Below are 20,034 nucleotides of genomic sequence, written 5' to 3'. Positions count from 1 at the left end.
CCCTATTTTACGACCTTCCTGCTACTTTTATTATCACTGCAGCTGTTAATTTAGTGACATAGCTATTAAGTGAATCTGGTTTCTCCTTTGACTTTGATTGTCAGAAGGTTGCAAGAGTGGATCACACAGCAATAGGCTGCTGCCCCCAGGGGGGGACATGCAGTGGGGATAGTACGTTTATGGACTATTTATTGAATAATTAATAGGTTTTTTTATTGCCCTTCCTTCTCCAGTGCCTTAGTATGATCCTTAATTACTTTTAAAATAGGAAATAATTAAATAGTATGTTTTTACCCATAAGACCAGTTAATAAACTAATAAGAATAAAACAATGTTCTTTTATATAAATGCATAGGTTTTGATTACTATGTTTTTGTTTTGACTTCTGCAGACTGTTGGACACAGTTTGTTTCTTTTTCCAGAGAACAAATCAATGTTTTATCATCTCTGGTCAACAAACCTAGACAACTGGGCGGGTGATATTTGTGTTTGTTTGTGTTTAAAGTGTAATTGTGTATCTGTGTCTCAATTTTTATTGTGGTTTCTCATTTTCAAGCTTTTCAAAACCTATTTTCTCCAACCAGTTTGATTGGCACCTTTCTAAGCAGCCCAGGTGCTATCTAGCTGAAAAGGAAAGATCTGAAAATCAGTGGTCTGTCATCCAAGTCAGCTGTAGCTCCGTATTATGCTTGTTGCGACTGGGATGGAATGAAATGGGTTTTAAAATCTTTACCTTCACGGATATGATGGTTTTAGCGAAAGTGTTCATTCTCTGCAGCAGAGATCATTTGAAGTAGTCCAGCATTATAAGAACTTTCTTTGAAGAGTTCCTCTAAAAACAATATGAGTATTCTTCTCAGGTAAGAACCATGGTGGTTGAAATTCACACTGAAATTATGCATTCTAATTGTTTTTAAAAGCAGCCTGATCATCATTGAAATTATGTACTCAAGGCTGCAACCCATACTGCTTTAATTCCTGTAAATAATGTATTCTGTTTTTGCACAAGATGTACCTTTGACCTTCAATAATTTTTCAAAAATCATTCAGAACTTTTCAATATTAAAATGTTTCTTTTCTGTTTGATGATGAAAATGTGATTTTAACAAATATGTGATTGACTAAAGTAACATGTTAAAGAGAGAAGAAGGTGTAACAGATTCTATAGAATAACTTTTTACTTTCAAATGTAATGTATCTATAAGTGAACTCTAACTATATAGTAATAGCAATAGCACTTAGATTTATATACTGCTGCACAGTAATTTACAACACAATCAGCAGTTTACAAATGCCCCTACCAATCTGTGCTCTCATTTTACTGACCTCGGAAGGATGGAAGACAGAATCAACCATAAGCCAGGGCAGAGTTAGCCTTCAATACTGCTTTCTAACCACTGCGCCCATGTTGGAGTGAAGAATGTTGGAGTGAAGAATGGGGAAAGAGCCATAAATAATTTTAGGTACGCAGATGATACAACACAAATAAGTAAGACTTTGAAAAAATGATTTGGAAAATCAAGAACAAAAGTGAAAAAGTAGGAGTGAGATTTAACATCAGGAAAGTGAAGATAATGACAACAGCTGCAGATGAACATGAGATGTTTAAAATTAACAAGAAGGAAATTGTATTAATTCAAGAGTTTATCTTCCTTGTATCAAAAATGAATCATTATGGCAGTTCCACTCCTGAAATCATATGCAGGATATAACCTTAGGCCAAACTGAAATGGTTAACATTGTATTCTTATTCCAGAATAGGATCTGAAAAAGCAGAGATATTTATATAAATAGAATAAACAGGCTAGTTTGTTAGTTTGTTTTTTTGTTTGTTCGTCAAAATGTGTACAAGATAATAGGTATGGTATAAACAAGCAAAGTAGGTACAGTATAGGCAAATTGGGACAATAGGAGAGTAGGAAAGGACAGTAGGCACGATGGTGCGCTTATGCACGCACCATCGTGCATAAATTAGAGCATTAGTCTTACCTATAATGATGTATGGGTGTGAGAATTGGATACTAAGAATGGATGATCAAAGAATAACCGATGCCTTTGAACTTTGTTGTTGGCATAAATTATTGCATATATCCTAACTAACTGAGTAGCTAAAGTAATTAACAGAGAGATGCTAAATCATATAAAGCTAAATACATCACTAGAAACTACAATCATAAGACTATGTCTGATTTAGTTTAACCTATGTCATTCGTGCAAATTCATTGGAAAAGTCAGTGATACTAGGAGGTTAATGGAACAAGAAGGGGCAAGCAAAGAGCCCGCTGGCTTTATAACATAAAATGTGATATAAATATGAACATGCAATAACTGAAAGTAGCTGTGCTTTAAAGGATAGCATGCAAAGAACTTATCTATAAAGTCGCCAAGATCAGACATGACTGAAAGATTAAAACAATAATTTTATATACTATATAATGCTTTCCTATTATATGGCAAACAGTGAAAACTTCTTGCAAGATTTGTATTTATTGCCAGAGGGAAGAACATAAGAAAAGGGTATCTCATTTTTAGATGAAGACAAATTGCAAAAATTACTAATTACCATTGATTTATCAGGTTAGGATTATATACAAAGAAAAAAATTTGCCAGCCACTCAACCTAATATAACCAGTTGGCTGAAGTGTTGGGAGCTGTAGTTTAATAGTATTGAAAGTATGTTTCTTGCTTCTGGCTCAGTCCAGTACTCACTAATGCAGCAAATTCACTGTTATTTCAGATGGCCATCCATTCTCTGCTTCAAATCTCTTGCCAGTCGGTCATTTATCATACCCCCAGGAAATTCTTCTATATGCCTGGTGAAATATTTTTTCTTGGATTTAAAACTTACTGAAGGAAAAAAGAGCAACATTGCTAGCCCATTAATTATTTTTAAATGGCATGTTATTACCATATTTTTCAGAGTATAAGATGCACCTTTTTTTCCCCCAAAAGAGGGTGAAAATTTGGGTGTGTCTTATGCACCGAATATAACCTTGGTCACCCTTCACTCTCCTCACATCACGTTTTATGCCTGTTCCAGGCTGCAGGGATTGCCACAGGCATCACCCCAAAAACAGCTTTTGGGGGCTGCAAAGGTAGCCCCTTTCTAATGGAGCTTTGCTCCCAAACAGAACTTTTGGAGGTTGCAAAGGAAGGCCAAATGGAGGTCTCCTACCAAATGTTGGTTATAAATGCTGGTAGACAGAGACATTTTTTTCTTATTTTCTCCCCAAAAACTAAGGCTCATCTTATACTGTGGAGCATGTATACTTCAAAAAATACAGTACCTTATCTCTTTATCCTCATCTGAATATATGTTTTCATCATGGGCTGGTGTATTTATAGAATAAATCTTTCAGGCATATTCTTTTTAATATGTGTCGTCCCCCTCCTCATTAATTTAAATATTCTGTGGTGCCTAAGAAACATGTGCACAGTAGTAGATAATTCCTCAGTCAACTCCCTAAAGAGTGTGTAATCCAAAGGTCATTAATGTCACAGTAATTGAAAAATTTGAGTCACATATAATGGCCTAATATATTTGGTGGCAAATATCCAGTCCATCACCAGGAACTGATGGATTATACCCCAAGGAAGTGATAGACAAGATCTCAGAACCACTGAACTATATCGTTCAAAGATCCTGGAGCACCGTGGAACTGCCAGAGAGGAAAAGAGCCAATGTAGTTCCCATCTTCAAAAAAGGAAGGGGAAAAAAACAGATCCAGGAAACTACAGGCCTATCAGCCTGGCCTTAATACCAGGGAAGATTTTGGAAAAGATAATCAAGCAACATATCAATGAACACCTAGAAGCAAAGTAATAACCGAAAGCTGACATGGGTTTGTCAAAAACAGATCATACCAGACTAATCTTATTGCATTCTTTGACAAAGTGGCAAAATTAGTGGACCAAGAGAATGGTGTCGATGTGGTTTACTTGGACTTCAGTAAGACTTTTGACAAAGTAGACCATAAGCTACTCCTAAATAAAGTAGAAAAATGTAGAATGAACATATGGTGTTATGGCTGGGATAAAAGCATCTGGGAAAGATGTAAAATAGCCTGGGTTTTACAGAATGGGATGGACAGCAACACCATCAGATGGATTCAAAACTGGCTAACTAACCGCACTCAACGTGTAATGCTTAATGGAACTGCATCTACATGGAGAGATGTATGCAGTACATCCAAGTACCCCAAAGCTGTTTTAGGCGCAAAACTCTTTAACATCTTCATCAATGACTTGGACAAGGGGATAGATGGGGAATTCATCAAATTTGCAGATGTCACTAAACTGGCAGGAATAGCCAATACTCCAGAAGATAGGCGCAAAATATAGAAGATCTTGACAAACTTGAACAATGGGCGCTATTTAACAAAATGAAATTCAATGGTGAAAAAAGCAAGGTTCTACATTTAGGCAAGAATAACAAAATGCACAGGTACAGTATATGTGGTACGTTGCTCAACATTAGTAACTGTGAGAGGGATCTTAATGGACAACCATTTAAATATGAATCAGCAGTATGCAGCAGCTGCCAAAAAAGCCAACACAGTTCTAGGCTGCATTAACAGAGGGATAGAATCAGGATCACGTGAAATGTTAATACCACTTTATAAAGCCTTGTAAGGCCACACTTGGATGCAGAGAAGAGCAACAAAGATGATTAGGAGGCTAAAACAAATGAAGAAGGGTTGCAGGAACTGGGCATGGCTAGTTTAATGAAAAGAAGGACCAGGGAAGACATGATAGCAGTATTCCAATATCTCAGGGGTTGCCACAAAGAAGGAGGAGTCAACCGATTCTCCAAAGCTGCTGAGGGTAGAAGAAGAAGCAATGGATGGAAACTAAACAAGGAGAGAAATATCTTCAGCTAAATTTCCTAACAGTAAGAACTATTAATCAGTGGAACAGCTTGCCTCCGGAAGTTGTGAATGCTCCAACACTCCAAAGTCCCTTCCAATTCTGTTGTTGTTATCTACACAAGTGTGGTGGTTAGTTTCAAAATCAGGTTGGGCTCTGTCATTCAAATCTTCTACAATTGCTGCAGTGTTTATCCTCTAAATCCTTTTTTCATTCCCTAGTTTAATTTTGATCCCCCAAATTAAGATGGATGAACTGAAACAGTAACAGCACATCATTCAGACCACATACTTGATAAAGGGCACTTTGGAATTTTCAAAAATATTTCTAAAGTAAAACGAACAGCATTCAGAAACAAGTCCTAAGGTACAGCAATCTATGTTCAGCACATAGCAGGAAGGTAATCAAAAGTGCCATGATTTGAAATTAAAGTGTTCCAGTTAATATTGAAATGTACTTATTTTTTAGTCTCGGCTAAGTAATGAGATGTCTGTTTTATGTTGCTATTTGCTGGTCTTTATAGAGAATGGAGATTGCTTGTTAGCCTGCATCATATCAGAAAATTCAAATATTTTTTAGGCTTGGATGGGAAATCTGTGACCCTCCAGTATTAATAAACTATAACTCAGTGTTCTTTATTTCTGGAAGGAGTTGTGCAGCAACATCTGAAGGACCATGGGTTCACATGACAGTCCTCAATATTGTTTCAAAATCTGTTTGAATATTGCCTAATAAACAAGTTGCTTGAGTTACAATTATAATTATTTAGGAATTTTATCAATTTCTCTATATTTTAATGAACATCAATTGGGATGAAAAACATTTGTAATGTTCTCTACTGGAAAAAATCAGATTCTACACATTTCAACTGAATCTCAAATCATCTTTTTTCCATAAGGACTGGTGGGGCTTTTCTGCTGTTAACACATAATATAATACATAAAGAAAATCCTTTACAGCTTTATTTTGGAACCAGTGATTTTATAGTTTGCACTGTAAAATGCTATTTACTTTCAGATAGTTTGCTCAGAAAATTTGAAAAATAATAGGACAGGGTTGTTTTGTGCTAATTTTGGCAAGAACTATATGGTACTGAGCATGTGATTGAAGGACTAAGACAAGGGCAGCTATCCCATTGGGAACTCATTGAAATCTTGCTGTTACTCCTTGCTGCTTGAGTGTCCTTGAATAACAATAGAACTTTGAAATAGTTCATCCTGGAAATTGCTACAGGTTCTGAAATGTTGACATTCTGTCCTGATGTTCATCCCAAAGGATACTGTCCTTTGTCAGCTTGTGGCAGACAATGTTGAAAGGAAAGATCCATTGGGAAACTTCAATTGTAGGGAATTGACAGCATTCCTAGCCACATTGTTCCATTTGTAGTCATTGACCTCTTCCATTGTGCCAGGCTTCAATAAATGTGGGTAATTATCACCCTATGAACGAATAAATTTAATAAATGTTGGGTTCAATCTGGACTCATCAAAAAATCATAGTGTAACCATATTTTAAAAATTAAAATTAATATTTGAACGGTTAATTCAAAGTAAGCCAATGTCCTTTAATATTTTTATGCACTGAAACTTATTTGCTCAGGATATTTTGGTTCAGATATAACATTTGTTTTTTCAGCAAGATTTTGTTTTTTCAATTTTCCAGTTGAGTTCCCTGAAGGACAAGAAGGACAAGTGTCTGCCTGTTCACATACAATGAATAAGAAACTTGGCCAATTTTATTTTTCTGGGCTTTTTAGCTATATGGGTAAAAAAAAACTTATAGCTGATATAATAAATGTGAGCTGGACAAAGACAGTGACTTATCAGCAGCATTTAGAAGTATGCAGCTTACTTCTAATTTCCAAACTTTTTATTACCCAAACTTTGCTTCAGTTAGCTGGAATTTTAAACTATCTGATAGTCCCTCCAAAATGAAACTGATGGCTCACAGGAAGCTATCTATTGATCATTTTCAGTTTAGGTGCTTTCAAATCATTTGTATCTCCCCAGTATGTCATGAACCTGCATTTGTTTCTTGGTAAGTCACCAGATAGAAAAACATTTTGATGGATTTTGTCCTTAAAACTTTTTATTAGGAAAACAATGCTCCCTTAAAATCTTGAAGCAATTGTACATTGTACACTTCAGTGATTTTTACTAAACTCCTCTTGCCAACCAAGTCATAATATAAGAAATAATTAAAATACCTGAAAAAAAATTATACATGCCCAAATTATATTTGCACTCCACATTTCTGAAATAAATATAAAATTCCTTTGAACTAATCAAAGCTCAACAGTAGTAGAACATATTAAAAAGAAGGAAAGGAAAGGAAAACCTTAAGTCATTTTATACAATCCTCTCTTGATTTTTCAGTTCATTGTCATATTTGTGGAGGCATCAGCTGGATTTTCTGCCTTAGGCATTTTTACTGTGATTTTTTTTTAAAGTTCTATTAATTGAGAAAACTAAGGGGAAAAAGAAGCACAGCAGGGAATGGTACAATGTACGTGTGTTAAAGGCTTATTATGCACTGACATTTATTTGTATATTCTGTAAGAAAACCACAGCAACTACAATTTACTTAAGGCATATATCAAACCAAACCTTAGAATTTACAAACTTTGTTTCTTAAATAAAACATGCAGGGACTTGCTAATTCTCAAACAATTTTTACTCTGGTTTTCACAGGATGATTACTTTTAAAAACTATATATTTTACCTGCCTCACAGGTGCCTAGAATAATTTAAAGCAAAATACAGTGGTACCTCTACTTAAGAACTTAATTCGTTCCATGACCAGGTTCTTAAGTAGAAAAGTTTGTAAGTAGAAGCAATTTTTCCCTTAGGAATCAATGTAAAAGCAAATAATGCATGCAAATCAATCCATTAAGAAAGAAATAAAAGCTCGGAATTTGGGTGGGAAAAGGAGGAGGAAGAAGAGGAGGAGGAGGAGGAGGAGGACAGTCACTGCTGAAGAAAGAAGGTGAGGTGAGGGGAATTTAAAAAATCCAAAACTTTAAGGTTTTTTTAAAAAAAGAGGAGTATGTGCCTTCCATACACCCTGCGCGAGGCTGCCTCCCATACACCGTGCCAGAGAGAGAAACACAGGTGTACAAGAGGGGGTAACCTCCTGCTCCTTTGACTGAAAGGCAGCTGATGCTGATACCTGCTTCCTCTTCTTCCCCATGCTGAAGGGCTCCCCTCTCCTCTCGCTTTGTAGCCGGCGCCTTTCCTTCAATGTGGTGACTCCTCGGTTTGGCTGAAGCCGAGTTGATCTGGCCAGGACAAAGTACTCCCTTTTGCCTTTCCATGCCCAGATGCTCCAGGAGGCAACCTCGCGCCGGGTGTATGGGAGGCAGAGCGAGGGAGTCACCACAGTGGTTTATTGATTTATTCTCTCTCCAAGCACCCAGAGAAAGGAAAATGCTTTGTTCTCTCTGGACTGCCAAAGCCTCCTTAAGCACCACTAAAAGGTTCCTCTGGCAGCCCAGAAAAGCCTGAGATGGCTGGGATTAAAGGGGGAATGGCAGGAAACTGTCCGGGCCTTCGTGACGCTCTCAAATTTCCTGGGAATTTTTTCTGGGCTCGGGTTCTTAAGTAGAAAATGGTTCTTAAGAAGAGGCCAAAAAAATCTTGAACATCCGGTTCTTATCTAGAAAAGTTCTTAAATAGAGGCGTTCTTAGATAGAGGTACCACTGTATTCTTTATAAAAGTAAACAAAAAATTTAATGTCCCAAAACACAGATTGCACCAAGGTTGAAAGGAATTAAGGAAATCGGTTTCATTAGAATGGTCCTAGAGTTGTGATTCAACATTTTACTGTTAGAAAAAATCCTTTTGAACTGGGCCAGCAAAGTTTTTAAAACTAAAGATACCGTCATTAGTACTAGTAGACGTGGGATTACAGGACAAAATGTTTTTCCGTGGAAGTTGGAACAGTTTTTTAGACATTGCACATTCTTGGAAGATTTGAAATGTTTAATAGTGTATTGATTCCCTGTAAATTTTTAATTTGTATTTATTATGAATGTTGGATTTCATGTCCTTTTTTTATTGTCCAAACATCCCGGGCTCTGTATGTGTGTGAATGTCTAACCCTCAATGTGTCTTTATTTTCACAAAGAAGTGAAGGTGAAGTGTAATACTAATAATAAGCAGAAATAAAATCATGATAAGCATTGACAATTTCAGTCTATGCTATTACCTACCTAAAATCACACAATATAGTAAGCTAAATTAAGCTTTTTACAGGAATCATAGTTTTGATTTACTATTGATTTACTCTTGGCAAACTATATATAAATGATCATTTTTAAAACCAGAAGGGTTTTGTTTACTATTGTTTCTTTTATTTTATGTTTACGTTGTTTTTAAATAGCAATTTTCACAAAGCAGCCATTCCATTTAGTTGTAGACTGACTGGAACAGATGTTAATTAGAGTTGTATGAGTAGCTTTTTTGTTGATATACAGTGATCCCTCGATTTGCGCGTTCTCGATTAGCGCGAAACGCTGCAACGCGGTTTTTCAAAAAATATTAATTAAAAAATAAGTCCGCGTTTTTTTTCCTACACCACGGTTTTTCCCGCCCGATGACGTCATACTGAGGGAGGGTTGCCATTGCCATTGCCGCCAGCGCTGCCCCAAGAAAGCCGGTGAGAGGAAGGAAGGAGGGAAGGAGGGAGGGAGAGAAGGGAAGGAGGGAAGGAAGGAGGGAGGGAGAGAAGGGAAGGAGGGAGGGTTGCCATTGCCATTGCCGCCAGCGCTGCCCTGTGGGTAGCGGCGAGGAACCCGGAAAAATCACCATTGCATTGCCAGCCTCCGAACTTGCGTCGCTCCACCTTCTGCGCATGTGCGGCCATGGAACAAAGGGCGCGCATGCGCAGATGGTGTTTTTACTTCCGCATCCAGTATAACGCGGAAATCGGTTAGCGCGGGAGGTCTTGGAACGTAACCCCCGCGCTAACCGAGGGATCACTGTAGTTTCAAATAATTTTAGGAACAGCTTCGGATATTTACAAATTGGTGAAATGATTTCATTATATTCTTGTTTGCATTTGTAAAATAGCAGTAGCATTAGCAATAACATTTAGACTTATATACCACTTCATAGTGCTTTGACAGCTTTCTCTAAGCAGTTTACAGATCAGCATAATCTGGGTCCTCATTTTACCCACCTCAGAAAGATGGAAGGCTAAGTCAACCTTAAAAGCTAGCAATTAAGAACTGAAACACTAGTGTCTACAAATATTGGCTGATGCAGTCATATTATTCCATTCTTGCAGTATAATGTATCTCTCCTATCCATTTTCAAGACATAAAAAATTGCATTTTTGTGTACTATTTATATGACTTAATAGAGAAGAAATTATTTCACACATCCTGTATTTGTCCTTTTGTGCTACATGAAACAGTACATGACTTTTTAAGGATCTCACTGGGCTAGCTCTTTATATACTTACTAATTAATTGAAATATCATTAAGCATCATGCTTGGATGCTTAAGCATATTTATATTTTATTTGATACTTTATGAAATAATCTAATGTAGCTTTGGGAGAATAAGCATTAACATGTGTATTATAGATAGGAATTAACAATGTGTTCTCTTTTCCTTAGAGATCTGCATACACTTACTATTGATAAACACCTTTAGTTTTTTTTTAAAAAAATCACTAAATTAATATCTGCTAAGGTTAAAGATGTTCTGTTGGCTTTGTGAAATTTCAACATTTCTATAGTTTCCTTGACAACAATGATACCGATGCTGCTATCACCATGGGAATGGTTCTTTTGAATGAAGCTGCTACCTCCAAGGGAGATGTTGGGAAAAGGAGAAGTAAGTTGTTTGATGACTAAATAAAGATAATTCCTTTTCTTGTCATTAAAATATAAGTGTAACTATGGCAAACTGCCATGGAAACCCACAGTTTATTAAAAGCTGTGCCCATGTTTATCACAGCATTTTCAAATGTGAATATATTGGCAGTATAAGAGCAGAGATCTACAAGTTACTTGAAATGCATTTATTCTCCTATTGCATAAGCTGCTTGATGCAAAATAAAAAACTTGTGGGTCATTGAGAATTAGCCATGCTTTATTTATACAGATACACATCCTTTATTTTTTCTTAGCAGTGGCTGAGTTCCCCAAATGGTGGGTGGAATTCCCACTCAACACTCCACTGTAATATGGTACATTGTCAATAGTCTTTTAAAATAGATCTCTGTCTACATTGACTTTTTTTCCAACTATGAGGGTCACCCAGGAAGTAACGCACCACATTTTTTTTCTCAGTCTACAGTAATGGTACGAATGCGAAACTTTAGATATACAGTGGTACCTCATCATACGAACTTAATTGGTTCCAGGAGGAGGTTCGTAAGGTGAAAAGTTTGTAAGATGAAACAATGTTTCCCATAGGAATCAACGTAAAAGCAAATAATGCGTGCAAATCCTTCAGGAAAATCCCAAACTTTAGAAGGGAGGCGAACAGAGGGCAGGGAGGAGCAGCTAAAGGGGGCGGGTGGAAGAAGCAAGGCTAGGCTAAAGAGTGAGTGGGAAGGAAGAAAGGCAAGGGGGGCGCCCCTCCCTTTTCTTTTTTCAAAAGACACCGTTTCAGTGCCTTTGCAAGCATGCAAAATCTTTACTCCTCCAAGCTGCCCCTCTCTTTTCTTTCTTAAAATGACACCGTTTCCGTGCCTTTGCAAGCATGCAAAATCTTTACTCCTCCAAGCTGCCCCTCTCTTTTCTTTCTTAAAATGACACCGTTTCCGTGCCTTTGCAAGCATGCAAAATCTTTACTCCTCCAAGCTGCCCCTCCCTTTTCTTTCTTAAAAAGACACCGTTTCAGTGCCTTTGCAAGCATGCAAAATCTTTACTCCTCCAAGCTGCCCCTCCCTTTTTTTTCTTAAAAAGACACCGTTTCAGTGCCTTTGCAAGCATGCAAAATCTTTACTCCTCCAAGCTGCCCCTCCCTTTTCTTTCTTAAAAAGACACCGTTTCAGTGCCTTTGCAAGCATGCAAAATCTTTACTCCTCCAAGCTGCCCCTCCCTTTTCTTTCTTCAAAAAAGGGGGGAAAAAGAAACCCCTTCATCCCAGCAGCAGCTGCTTGGGTTCGTAAGGTGAAAATAGTTCGGAAGAAGAGGCAAAAAAATCTTAAACACCGGGTTCGTATCTTGAAAAGTTCGTTAGAAGAGGCGTTCATAAGATGAAGTACCACTGTACATTGTTTAAACTGTCAGGAGAGTGTATGTAAATTTTGTGTTTCTTCAGACAGATTGCGTAGCTACAGTAGTGTTTTGAAATGACGTCTGTAAGTGATATATGTTACAAGCAGCGTGTCGTCATTGAATTTCTCACTGAGGAGAAAGAAACTGTTGGGAACATTCACAAAGGTTTGTGTACGGTTTATGGAGAATCTGCAATTGACAGAAGTACGGTTAGTCGCTGGGCACAGAGAGTGAAGCCATTAGAGGTGATTCACATAGTGCAGAAATGGCTTCGTGACCAGAACAAAGAGTGGTACTGACAGGGCATACATGCCCTTGTGTCTTGCTGGAGAAAGGCCATAGAACGGGACGGAGATTACGTGGGAAAATAGGGAGTGTAGAAGAAACATAATTCATTCTTGTGTGTAAGTTTCATTGTGTTCAATAAATAATTAATAATAAATAAATAAATAATATGTGGTGCATTACTTTCTGGGTGACTCTCATATTTTAGCTTTTATATATGAATGTAGGATGATTTCTCCACATTTAAGCATCAGCAGTCTGTCTGTTGCTCTCCTCTAATTAAAGAACCAGATGCAGCAAACATCTAAGGAAAAGGGCACCCTTCTTTTATGCAAAGGGGATTCTTGAAACTGAATTCACACCTGGAGTGACATTTTTTTCATATCATATTAAACAAAAAGGAGAACTTGAAAGAGTTCTTTGAAATGTGCTGCATTCCAAGTTGATAAGTTAAACTTTCAGTCATTTTATAAACTACTTTTGTAACTAGGATAGGCCAAGGAGATAAAGAACATTAAAAAGAATAATCAGAAAGTTGATAGAGCCTTGATACATACCAGTGAGCCAGTTGAAAAATTAAGAACGGAGTCGGCAGAATTTTCCTTTGAAGGAGAAAAGAAATTAGTAGTAGCAGGTATTTCTGAATTAGTTAAAGTCTAGTAAGAAGGTGAATGCTAATATAAGAATGACTTTAGAAATCATCAAAGCCTTACTTAGAAAATTAAATTATATTAATGAAGTGGTATTATTGCTGACTTTAAAAGTAAAGTAATGAGCAATTTACTAATCCAAGACAATGTCTTGCAATTAACAGTTGACTGAATTGTGTTTTTAAAATGAAATGGGGAGGTGTGGCGTGTGTAGATAATAGTAAGTGATAGGGGAGACAGCTAGATGGAGAATTGGACATTTTAGTATGGAATGTAGGGGATTGTTTTTCACTTTGTTGTGGGCCGCCCCGAGTCTGCGGAGAGGGGCGGCATACAAATCTAAATAATAAATAAATAAATAAATAAATTTAAACATGTTGCCAGTCCAAGTTACATCCACACCCTGCTCTTGCAAATTGCAGTAAACATTCTTTTAAAAAGCACTTATTAGATTTTTTTTTTACAAAAAAATAGTATGCAAAGATACTTTCATACAGAAAGTCGTAGTTGTGATTAAGAAAGTGTATACTGCTCAAAAAAAATAAAGGGAACACTTAAACAACACAATATAACTCCAATTAAATCAAACTTCTGTGAAATCAAACTATCCACTTAGGAAGCAACACTGATTGATAATGAATTTCACATGTTGTCAGCACATTCAACTTTGTACAGAACAAAGTATTCAATGAGAATATTTCATTCATTCAGATCTAGGATGTGTTCTTTGAGTGTTCCCTTTATTTTTTTGAGCAGTATACATAGGGTTGTCTAATTTACTCCCTAATTTTTCTGCATCCTTTTTAAATGTATGCAATGGTCTGGATGCTGAAGATTTGAGAACAATGGGCTAATTTGTATGCCACCCCGAGTTTTCAGAGAAGGGTGGCATACAAATCTAATAAATGAATAATAATAAATAAATAAATAAATAAAAATGCCCTGGTTTGTTTTTATTTTCCATTCTTCCAGTGCTCTCAAACAATGAACATTTCAGAATTATTGAATGTTTTTCTAACTGCTGCCTTTATTTATATTGTGAAGGAAAGCTAATCTGCTGAAAATCTATTTTTATTAAAAGAGTATAGTATACAGTGATACCTTGTCTTACAAATTTAATTGTTCCAGGACGAGGTTCGTAAGCTGAAAGGTTTGTAAGATGAAACAATATTTTCCATAGGAATCAATGGAAAAGCGATTAATGCCTGCAAGCCCAAAATTCACCCCTTTTGCCAGCCAAAGCGCCCATTTTCATGCTGGTGGGATTCCCCTGAGGCTCCCCTCCATGGGAAACCCCACCTCCAGATTTTGCGATGTTGCAGGGGACCACCAGCGTGAAAACGGGCGCTTCGGCTGGCAACGGAAGTCCGGAGGTGAGGTTTCCCAGTGAGGGAAGTCTCAGCGAAATCGCAGCATTTGCAATGCTGGGATTCCTCTGCAGCATCGCAAAATCCGGAGGTGGGGTTTCCCATGGAGAGGAGCCTCAGGGGGATCTCAGCAGCACAAAAATGGGCGCTTCGGCTGGCAACGGAAGTCCGGAGGCAGGGCATCCCAGCGGTGGCGGCGGGTTCATAAGGTGAAAATAGTTCGGAAGAAGAGGCAAAAAAATCTTAAACCCCAGGTTCGTATCTCAAAGAGTTCATATGATGAGGGGTTCGTAAGACAAGGTATCACTGTATAAGAAAGGCAACAAAAGATGATCCAATTAATCTTATGTATTGTATATCATTTAATTTTGCATTATGCCTGTATATTATTTTCGTTAATATAAAATATAATATCTTTTTGATAAAATATAATTTTTTTCTTCTAGTAATATGCCTAGTAGGATTGGGTCTGGTAGTTTTTTTCTTCAGTTTCCTGTTATCAATATTCCGCTCCAAATACCATGGCTATCCATACAGGTAAGCCGTTCAAGTAATGTCATTATGCCAGCAATCTGCTTCCAACTTTTGCCCTGAGACTTATGAATTTATGAACAAATACATTGTACCTGTGTCTGAAAGTTTTATTTAGATGAGCACATGATAATGGATGACATTCTACATTTTAGAATAATTCTAAACAAATTATAACAATATGAAGCACATTCTGTGTATCAGTAGAAATAGGTACTCTTTCTGAATGATGATTCATTCTATAATATGAAACAGGTTAATGTTTTGGATAGGGCCTAATATAGAATTAAAGTTGATTGTGAAGGAAATCAGTTTATGAGTCATTCCATTTCAAGAAGATTTTTGAAACTGAGTACTTTACTTGTTGAGGACTAGTAAGAAAAGGACATGCCCTGGAATAAATTTCCAACCTGCAAACTGACTCTGAAGTTACAATATGGCAGAGACAACATTTTGCTTGCCAATAGTATTGCTTGTCAACAGAAAGCACATATACATTGTCCAATGAATACCAGTGAAACCTATGCAATTGTACAGTGGTACCTCTGCTTAAGAACTTAATTCGTTCTGTGACCAGGTTCTTAAGTAGAAATGTTCTTAAGTAGAAGCAGTTTTTCCCATAGGAATCAATGTAAAATAATATTTTCTCATGTTGCTTTTGATCTTTCCCCCAACTAACTTCAGATTGTGTCCCCTTGTTCTTGTGTTCACTTTCCTATTAAAAACACTTCCCTCCTGAGCCTTATTTAACCCTTTGACATATTTAAATGTTTCGATCATGTCCCCCCCTTTTCCTTCTGTCCTCCAGACTATACAGATTGAGTTCATTAAGTCTTTCCTGATACGTTTTATGCTTAAGACCTTCCACCATTCTTGTAGGCCGTCTTTGGACCCATTCAATTTTGTCAATATCTTTTTGTAGGTGAGGTCTCCAGAACTGAACACAGTATTCCAAATGTGGTCTCACCAGCGCTCTATATAGCGGTATCACAATCTCCCTCTTCCTGCTTGTTATACCTCTAGCTATGCAGCCAAGCATCCTACTTGCTTTTCCTACTGCCCGACCACACTGCTCACCCATTTTGAGATTGTCAGAAATCACTACCCCTAAATCCTTCTCTTCTGAAGTTTTTGCTAACACAGAACTGCCAATACAATACTCAGATTGAGGATTCCTTTTCCCCAAGTGCATTATTTTACATTTGGAAACATTAAACTGCAGTTTCCATTGCTTTGACCATTTATCTAGTAAAACTAAATCATTTACCATATTACAGACGCCTCCAGGAATATCAACCCTATTGCACACTTTAGAGTCATCGGCAAATAGACAAACCTTCCCTACCAAACCTTCCCATATGTCACTCACAAACATATTAAAAAGAATAGGACCCAGAACAGACCCTTGTGGCACACCGCTTGTAACCTGTCTCTGCTCAGAATACTCACCATTAACAATAACTCTCTGATGTCTACGCTTCAGCCAGCTGCAAATCCACTGAACTATCCAGAGATTAAGTCCAATCTTCACTAATTTATATATCATTTATCTAAACATGTTGAGACAACAGAAAAAGAATCCCATACCAGATCAAACATTGCTTGGGTATACACGGATTGCAGCATTTTCTGGACAGCTGTCAAAAATGAGTTACAGGGTTGGAGAAAGAATTGGTGACCTACTGCACAAAAAAAACATACCAATAAGGTTTTGTGAAAAGGGTCTCAAACTTGTCAGTGTGCTCAACAATAAGACTGCAGGAATCCCACGTTCTGAGGCATCCAGTAGCATAAGCGGATGTCTGTGTTGGACAGAGATACATTGGATAGCCACATGGAATGTCAGAAGCATGAGTCATGATAGATTACATATTGTCAAATGAGAGATGATAAGGTTGAAATTGATTTCCTTGGTGTCATTGAGCTCACTGGGAAAACAATGGCTTTTTCCCATCTGAGGACTTTACTGTATATCATTCAGATATGATACCAGGAAAAGAAATGGAATGCAAGAAACTTGCTAGAGCAGTGGAAAGCTTCTTAACTGCCACTGATAGAATTATGACCATCAGAATTTGTGCCGAACCCTTAACATCACATTTATCCAAGTTTTGTTACTTACGAAGTCTTGTCCAATCTATCATGACCCTATGGACAGCACTCTCCCAAATCTTCCTGTTCTCTTCTATCCTCTGGAATCCATTTAAGCTCACGGCTACTGCTTCTGTGACTCCATCTAGCCACATTCTCTGTCGTACCCTTTTGCCCTCAATCTTTCCCTGTATTAGGCTCTTTTCCAGTGGTCCTTCTTTCTCATTAGGTGGCCAAAATATTTGCGTTTCATCTTCAGGATCTTGCCTTCTAAAGAGAAGTCAGGGTTGATCTATAGGACTGACCATTATGATTGCCTTGCAGTCCAAGGGACTCACCAGAGTCTTCTCCAGAACCACAGTTCAAAGGCCTCAATTCTTTGGCACTCAGCCTTTCTTATAGTCCAACTTTCACAGTCATACATTGCAACTGGGAATACCATAACCTTGACTATATGCACTTTTGTTGGCAGGGTGATGTCTCTGCTTTTTAGTATGTGTTTAGATTTGTCATGGCTTTCCTCCCCAGGAGTAAGCATCTTTTAATTTCTTGGCTGTAGTGCCCATTCAAATTAAATAAATAAATAAATACAGTGGTACCTCGGTTCTCGACCACAATTCGTTCCAGAAGTGTGGTCGAGAACTGATTTGGTCGAGTACCGAATTAATTTATCCCATAGGAAATAATGGAAATGGATTTAATTGGTTCCCAGCCCCTGTTGACTCGCTGGGAACCAATTAAATCTATTTTCTTTATTCCTATGGGATAAAAATCTGAGGAGCTCTATAGTCTAACCTCTCCAAGCTGCAGGAAGGGTGGGGGCGGCTGCAATACTGGCAGCTTCGGGGGGCTCCTTTCCTCAGTGCTTCGTCTTGTGCACCAACTTTCTCCTTCCCGGCGGCAGCGGTTGTGATGGCAGTGGCTTCCCTTCGAGGAGCAGCAGCGCCAGGAACATCACGTAATGAAGGGAAGCCGGTGGAGCGGTGGCAACTGCTGAGATGGCTCTAGCATTGTAGCATTGTATTTATCTCTACAAAATCTCCTCTGAAAAGTGTGAGAAGATAAAGAGAAGAAAAAATTGTCCTTTGAGGAAAAGTTACTGTCTCTAAGTCTAAGCATACAGCTGAGAAGAAAGAAATGTTCTGATAGCAGATATAAAACTACAGTTTATGTGGTATTATTTGGTAAAATTGAATTCTGTACATGGCTGGCAGTGACTATTATTTATGATTACTTTGTTAGCCCCATTAAAAGTGCCAAATGAAGTACAGTATACACTTTTTAATAGAAAACATAATAGGAGAATGCTGCTATATTTGTTACTAATAGATTTTTCATAGCAGCTGCAATAAAATAATGTAAATAGACTTAGGAACAGAAAGATCTTCAGAGACAGTGGCCAATCTTCTATCTTACTGCAATCCTTTTCATCAACCAGTTATAAATTACTTTGTTTTCAAGATAACATACATGCACAAAATAATTATAAGGAATAAACAGATCGGAATACATGTGTATATGACAATTTTGGTAACATATTATAGAGATGTGTTATAGTAAATAGTAACTTTACTATAGCCGCCCCGAGTCTTCGGAGAGGGGCGGCATACAAATCTAATAAATTGAATTGAATTGAATTGAACTTGTGAGTCATTGTGGCCATAATAGCAACTACTATGAAAGTAGAAACAACCCCATGGAAGTCATTTGGTGAGATCATTTATACCTAAAGGCAGAAAATGTTTAATCACTTTTTTTTACATAAGACTTCATTGATAAGAAGCTTGTTCAAAACTGAATTCTACTGAATTCATTCAACCATCATTCCAAATTATTATGTTGAAATAATTAAAAGTGTTAATTATTTGAAGTGGAGATAGTCAACTTTATTAACTGGCACTGCTTTTGTTAAAAAAAAATACATATGTGAAAGCCTAACATTTTTATTATCTTGCCAGAGGCTGAGACATTTTTAAAATTTATAATACATTAGCATATATTTGAGAAAAGACCTTTTAAAAAAATAAATGTTGCCAAAATTATACATTTTGTTGCTTTATTTTAGTAGTTTTATCTGAGTATTAAAGGAAACTATAATATCCATATACAACCTAAATCCACCTATTACATACTTGTAATTTTACATATTTAATTGCAGTTAGGTTTTTTAAAACCTGATATTTATCACAAATGCATAAGGCATCCCTTGATATTGCAAAATATATAATTTGTGAAATATCATCTACTTTTTTTCCTTTCAGCTTTTTAGACAATTTAAAACATCATTAAATGTTTGCATTTTGTACACATTGGATTGTGATTTTAATGTGCTAAATGTGCCTCCAAAGTTACAAATCTTTATTTTTGCTAACAAGAGTAATGTGAGAGATACATATGTGCCCATTATTTGTTATATTTACTCATTTTCTTTTCTTTTCAGCTTCTTAATTAAGTGAATTCAAGTGAGATTGCATAATGTTGGCTAATGTTTACTGCGAAGACAAGCATCTACTGATAGTACTTGTATACAAACATTTCATGTTTTTCAAGAGTCTTTCCATTTCAAGCATCTGTTTCCTGTGATTACTTGCAACCCTTGTGTGAAGGAGACCAATTTTGTTTTTGTACCTTATTACTAAATGCTTCATAAAATTTATAATACAGAGTAAACATTGGATATCTAAATAGGAAATGCTATAAACTGGAATGAAAACAAATAGCACTTGTGTTCTTCCTTTTCAATAAAGTTAATTTTACCAGAAAAGACTGTTTCCATTATTCTGATGCATTGGACCGATTTCAGGTGGAAGTTGAGTTCAGATTGAAGTCATGTGCTTCAATTATTTAGTAACTGCAAACCAGATTTGTCTAATAAGAAACACATAAATGAAATACAATAACATTAATGTTTATGTATTTTAATTACTAATGTGCTTTATAAAATTACTACAGGTAATTTTTCAAAAACTATTATAAGATCAAATTACTTAATGTTTTTAAAGCTATAT

General features: G+C 36.8%; 1 protein-coding gene across 2 annotated transcripts in view; it reads left to right on the top strand.

The window, feature by feature from the left end:
* Positions 1-19,790, top strand: part of TUSC3 (tumor suppressor candidate 3) — a 152,742-nt gene extending 132,952 nt beyond the window's left edge. Inside the window, exons 8-10 of one of the 2 annotated variants that reach the window (XR_011559557.1) lie at positions 10,611-10,708; positions 14,851-14,941; positions 19,467-19,790. Coding sequence is in view for 1 of the 2 variants with exons in the window: in XM_070756623.1 (XP_070612724.1) it covers positions 10,634-10,708; positions 14,851-14,941; positions 19,467-19,482 (182 nt within the window). In the remaining variant the exon portion in view is untranslated. The remainder of the gene's footprint in view (positions 1-10,610; positions 10,709-14,850; positions 14,942-19,466) is intronic. The other variant, XM_070756623.1, reaches the window with a different exon arrangement.
* The last annotated feature ends 244 nt before the right edge of the window (positions 19,791-20,034 follow it).

Source organism: Erythrolamprus reginae, chromosome 7 (assembly GCF_031021105.1).
Source record: "Erythrolamprus reginae isolate rEryReg1 chromosome 7, rEryReg1.hap1, whole genome shotgun sequence".
NCBI classification, from domain to species: Eukaryota; Metazoa; Chordata; class Lepidosauria; order Squamata; family Dipsadidae; genus Erythrolamprus; species Erythrolamprus reginae.
Note: the sequence above shows the minus strand (reverse complement) of the source record. Positions and strands in the feature narration are given on the sequence as shown.